This window comes from Procambarus clarkii, chromosome 8 (genome assembly GCF_040958095.1).
Source record: "Procambarus clarkii isolate CNS0578487 chromosome 8, FALCON_Pclarkii_2.0, whole genome shotgun sequence".
NCBI lineage: Eukaryota > Metazoa > Arthropoda > Malacostraca > Decapoda > Cambaridae > Procambarus > Procambarus clarkii.
Window position 1 is genome coordinate 5,861,339 of NC_091157.1, and position 2,337 is coordinate 5,863,675.

At 54.9% G+C, this 2,337-nt stretch overlaps 1 protein-coding gene across 1 annotated transcript; it reads right to left on the reverse strand.

Moving 5' to 3' along the window:
• Positions 1-294: 294 nt before the first annotated feature.
• On the reverse strand, positions 295-1,974 carry LOC138359483 (putative uncharacterized protein DDB_G0271606). The gene has a single exon (XM_069318748.1). The coding sequence runs from the start codon at positions 1,972-1,974 to the stop codon at positions 295-297; it is 1,680 nt and encodes a 559-aa protein (XP_069174849.1).
• Positions 1,975-2,337: the final 363 nt, after the last annotated feature.

The window sequence follows — 2,337 nt, forward strand, 5'->3', positions numbered from 1 at the left end:
CAGCCTCCTGGTGCTTCGGAGCTCATTAACTGTTTAATAATTGTAAACAAAGCCACCAAAGATTGAGAAAAGATGTACAGGTTCGCAAGTGCTTGCGTAAATGCTTCGTGAATCTGGCCCCAGGTTCGTAAGTGCTTGCGTAACTGCTTCGTGAACCCTGGCCCCAGGTTCGTAAGTGCTTGAGTAACTCCTTCGTGAATCTGGCCCTCCTGGCTAAGAGGACCCCCAAAACATGTAAACAAAGAGCCGAAGCACACATAACGGTCTAGAGTGATCCCCAAGGAAGCAGGGATCTCACCCACCATGGATTGTCTTGTGTTCCTCGTCGTTGACTGGATCAACAAGCCCCTCTAACAAGGACAAGACCCGTCTCCGTGTAAATGAATAACCATCTTGAAGGCGGTCTACTGAAATATGAAACAAGTGAGGGGGAGGAAAAGCCGTCAACAAGGTACAGTTGCATGCAAAGGGGCACCGCCGGATGTTTCCTTTGGCCAAGGAAACATTAGTCTCCTCACAAGAAGCAATCCTTGAAGCAGAGACTGTTGCAAGTTGATCTAACGCAACATGCAATGCTTTGTTGTTCTCGACTGGGTCTACGCTCTGCTGCTGTTTTCTGTGCTGCACCTGCAGCTGCTCTCGGTGTTGTACCTGCTGCTGCTTCCTCTGCTGCACCTGTTGTACCTGCAGCTGCTTCCTGTGTTGTACCTGTTGTACTGTAGCTGCTTCCTGTGCTGCACCTGTTGTACCTGCAGCAGCTTCCTGTGCTGCACCTGTTGTCCCTGCTGCTGCTTTCTGTGCTGCATCTGTTGTCCCCTGCAGCTGCACCTGTTGTACCTGCAGCTGCTTCCTGTGCTGCACCTGTTGTACCTGCTGCTGCTCCCTTTGCTGCACCTGTTGTCCCTGCTGCTGCTTCCTGTGCTGCACCTGTTGTCCCTGCTGCTGCTTCCTGTGCTGCACCTGTTGTACCTGCTGCTGCTCCCTGTGCTGCACCTGTTGTCCCTGCTCCTGCTTCCTGTGCTGCACCTGATGTCCCTGCTCCTGCTTCCTGTGCTGCACCTGTTGTCCCTGCAGTTGCTTCCTGTGCTGCACCTGTTGTCCCTGCTGCTGCTCCCTGTGCTGCACCTGTTGTACCTGCTGCTGCTTCCTGTGCTGCACCTGATGTACCTGCAGCTGCTCCCTGTGCTGCACCTGTTGTCCCTGCTCCTGCTTCCTGTGCTGCACCTGATGTCCCTGCTCCTGCTTCCTGTGCTGCACCTGTTGTCCCTGCAGTTGCTTCCTGTGCTGCACCTGTTGTCCCTGCTGCTGCTCCCTGTGCTGCACCTGTTGTACCTGCTGCTGCTTCCTGTGCTGCACCTGATGTACCTGCAGCTGCTCCCTGTGCTGCACCTGTTGTCCCTGCTCCTGCTTCCTGTGCTGCACCTGTTGTCCCTGCAGTTGCTTCCTGTGCTGCACCTGTTGTCCCTGCTGCTGCTCCCTGTGCTGCACCTGTTGTACCTGCTGCTGCTTCCTGTGCTGCACCTGATGTACCTGCAGCTGCTCCCTGTGCTGCACCTGTTGTCCCTGCTCCTGCTTCCTGTGCTGCACCTGTTGTCCCTGCAGTTGCTTCCTGTGCTGCACCTGTTGTCCCTGCTGCTGCTCCCTGTGCTGCACCTGTTGTACCTGCTCCTGCTTCCTGTGCTGCACCTGATGTACCTGCAGCTGCTCCCTGTGCTGCACCTGTTGTACCTGCAGCTGCTCCCTGTGCTGCACCTGATGTACCTGCTCCTGCTTCCTGTGCTGCACCTGATGTACCTGCAGCTGCTCCCTGTGCTGCACCTGTTGTACCTGCAGCTGCTCCCTGTGCTGCACCTGATGTACCTGCTCCTGCTTCCTGTGCTGCACCTGATGTACCTGCAGCTGCTCCCTGTGCTGCACCATCTGCTGCTGCAGGAACACAGCTAACCCAATAACTCGCAGGTATAACCCCTTCATATAACCATCCTGGCATTACCTACCACCACCTTTGAAACATTGACTCTCATGCGATTAGTTACAACCATCTGAACCCCGCCCAATGGCGGCTTCCCTTTGTTGTTTTAGATTCGGCTACTCGAAAGTGCAATCTTGGGAGTGCCAGGATGGCCCTGGGGTGTTGGGGTGACACAGGCATCTATATCTCGCTGACTTTTGGCACCAAAGGCTGGCTGACGTTTGCAGGAGGGGGCGCGGCTCCTGCAAAGGGACTTTGCCAAAGGGCGCGGGAGAATGTTGCTATAGCAACACCTTTTAAATATGGAGTAGGCTGGGGCTGCTTCCTCCATCAGCAAATGGTATCTTAGGTTTGCTGATAATGAA

Coding starts and splice junctions, on each gene's coding strand:
- LOC138359483 (XM_069318748.1), bottom strand. CDS start 1,974: ATGAAGGGGTTATACCTGCGAGTTATTGGGTTAGCTGTGTTCCTGCAG.